A 3188-nucleotide genomic window follows, 5' to 3' on the forward strand; every position below is an offset into this window, starting at 1 on the left:
GTAGCATGTAGATAGATTTGACAAGAAGCAATATATTCAATAACGTTAATGATTTCTCAGGGAATACGTTTACCAATCCCTTTGCTGACAATGAAATTAACCTGATTAGCTTACCTTGTAGCCTACAATTAACCCTCACGGCTGACATAGCACTGAGTTGGGTGGATTGTTTCAAAAGTCTGCAAATAGTACGGATTAACTTAATTGAATTAATTCTCAATACACAGATCTGTGTCTTTCACACCGTTGTGAGGTAAACCTAAAATCAACCAATCTCTGCTCTCGGTTTGTCATCCGCTCTTCCAGCACAGGCGCAACTGGTCGGTGACGTCAGCCGAGCATATAATCGGGCTGGAGTTCAAGTGGACCACGAAAACAAGTTAGTGAAGCTCAGTCTGAACGCGTCCACCGGAGTCGGTCCAACGCGAGAGAAACACGCCAAAGTCAACAAACTCGATGTTATGACCCATATTTAGGAACTTTTTACGGACTTTCTCCTGACCTACACCGAATTTAGGACTTTTAAAAAGCAACGCATTTTATCTCCCTTTTCACGTATCGGTGATGCCCGCTGGTATGTTCAGTATCGACAGTATCCTGGCCGGGAGACCCACTTGCAAGGACTCGGTGCTCCTCCATCGGAATCCCCCAGTGGTGTTCTCTAACCTCACGGATTCCATCTACACTGCTACCGATTACAATGGACTCTACTCGCACGCAACTGGACCTTCTCCCCCGGGGATGCAGGCGGTGAACGGGACTAGAATAGGATATAATAACTATTATTACGGACAACTGCATTTGCAGGGCCCCAATGGCCCTGCGTGCTGCAGCGCTATCCCAACCCTCGGCTCGCAACAGTGCCCATGTATTCCAACAGGTAGGTTGCCCCTTTTAAAATGTAACAACGCTGCATGTTCCTTTGGTGATGGACAATATAACGCTGTCTGTAATGCCACTTAAAAGTTAAAACGTTATGTTTATAGGGGATGGTAGATATATTGTAGATTGGCTGGTGTGTCAATTTAAGAAATGCGCCCATTGCGCAACATTACAAAGACAGTCATTTTGGTGCCTATATAGCCTATCTAAGAAGCATATATGTGGTATAGCCTATTCTAATTCAGTTGAACTTTTACTTATTAACTGAAATAGTTTGTATGCTAAACTTTGTGTAGGTGGGAACATGGGATGAGTAGGCTATGTCATAGACGTGTAAAAGTGTTGTTTTTGGGTTAGTGCTCAGTTGTTTTTTCGTTTGGTTAATTTGTGATTTTGTCTGTAGGCCCATTGGGTGTGGTGCGAAATTAATTGCCTCATTGAGGATTTTTTCCCCCTAATGTAATGTAATCTTTATTTATTTCTTCATGCAGGTTATGACAGCACGGGCTCCGTGCTCATCTCTCCCGTCCCGCACCAGATGATGTCCTATATGAACGTGGGTACCTTGTCTCGGACCGAGCTCCAGCTCTTGAACCAGCTCCACTGCCGACGTAAGCGGAGACACCGAACCATCTTCACCGACGAGCAGCTTGAGGCTCTGGAAAACCTTTTTCAGGAGACCAAGTACCCCGACGTTGGCACACGGGAACAACTCGCGCGGAAAGTGCATCTACGTGAGGAGAAGGTCGAGGTGAGTGCATGCACGATGCAGTGTTGCTTGCGCTCCATCTCCCTATACACATGAGTCTGCGTTCATTTTCAGATTACCTGTGAATAATCTCTCCATTATTTAATAAAAAAACATGGGTATCAACACAGAACGTTCGTTGCACCTTGTAAAAAAAAACGCTCATAGGCCTACGTGAAAGGACACATTCTATCCAAGCGTTATACGAACATAGTAAAAGCAATCGTTCACGTCTTTCTAGTGCCAGAAATATATTCGATTAAGCCCAAATTACCTTACAATTACTCTACAACACGGTCTAATAAATATTTCATACAAATTACAAATATTGTATCTTTTATTTTCGCATAGGTGTGGTTCAAAAACAGACGAGCGAAATGGAGAAGGCAGAAAAGGTCGTCCTCAGAAGAATCTGAAAACTCACAGAAATGGAACAAATCGACGAAAATACCCACAGAAAAAACCGAGGAAAGCAAAAGTGACGTGGATTCTGACAGCTGATGTTGGTCTGTCTAACACAAAACGAGAAAAGACCGTTGGTTGCATATATGCGCAAATCTTGCACATCCACACCAATACATACACGATTTAGACTTTTTGTACATAGTGTAAATGTCATGTGGACTGAAGTAATGAAATGTGTTGCCATGATGTTGCACAGTTGTATAGTAAATATGACTTTTTATTATTGCTATGGGGGTAGGCTATTTATATTTAATTTAAAGTGTAATGTTATGCATACCATCTCGAAGATGTGGTGTGCAAGGAGCCTGGACCGTGTCGCAATACTTTGCGATCTGACATGACATCTCATATGGATATTACTAAATGTTATAAATCTGATATTGTTTTATTATATTTGCGTGGTCTATTCATCATCACGATTTACTGAAACTCCATCAATGGGAGAATATATTTTAGAGCTTACTAGACGGGGGCAACCTTTATAAGATAAATGGACTGAAGTATATTTGTCAACTCGTTACCAACAGGCGTGTTTTGGGGATTTTGACTGAAACGTTTTGTCTATATGTTGCAATTAACGGCAATTACAGTAAGAATGAATATACATTAAATCATATCTGAATCATCTCTATTTCGTTTGTCTCTTTTCAATGAATGTATTTTTCTATTTATAATAATATTATCTAGTCATTTTGGAAATTAAAATGCTATAGATTTACATTAGGCTAAAGTTGGTTGTTTCCCAGATGCAAGTCAATTGAAAACAGACGCACCGCAAAAGACACACTTTTGCGTAGAAAAAATGCTTGCATAGTAGTGGGTTACTTGATGGAGAAGTTATAAATGGTACAGGTGATATGGAGCTTCTAGTCTTCTTATAACATTTACTAGAATGTGTCGTATTGGTAGAAAACATTATTCTCGACTCATGCGCATAAATGAAACCTTGGATGTGGCAAAAATATACGCTGGGAAAATATATATTTTCGAATACTAAAACTGTTCACGAGCTGTTTTTTTTGTCCCCGTTTAATTAAATGTATCACAAATCATGATCAAAAGCACACATTATTTCGTTTACAACAGCAAAGAT

At 40.4% G+C, this 3188-nt stretch overlaps 1 protein-coding gene across 1 annotated transcript; it reads left to right on the plus strand.

The window, feature by feature from the left end:
* The first annotated feature begins 390 nt into the window (after positions 1-390).
* On the plus strand, positions 391-2722 carry gsc (goosecoid). The gene is made up of 3 exons (XM_064926913.1): positions 391-880; positions 1374-1633; positions 1982-2722. Exons 1-3 carry the CDS (start codon positions 565-567, stop codon positions 2129-2131), a joined length of 726 nt encoding a protein of 241 aa, XP_064782985.1. The 5' UTR covers positions 391-564; the 3' UTR covers positions 2132-2722.
* The last annotated feature ends 466 nt before the right edge of the window (positions 2723-3188 follow it).

This window comes from Oncorhynchus masou, chromosome 21, assembly GCF_036934945.1.
Source record: "Oncorhynchus masou masou isolate Uvic2021 chromosome 21, UVic_Omas_1.1, whole genome shotgun sequence".
NCBI classification, from domain to species: domain Eukaryota; kingdom Metazoa; phylum Chordata; class Actinopteri; order Salmoniformes; family Salmonidae; genus Oncorhynchus; species Oncorhynchus masou.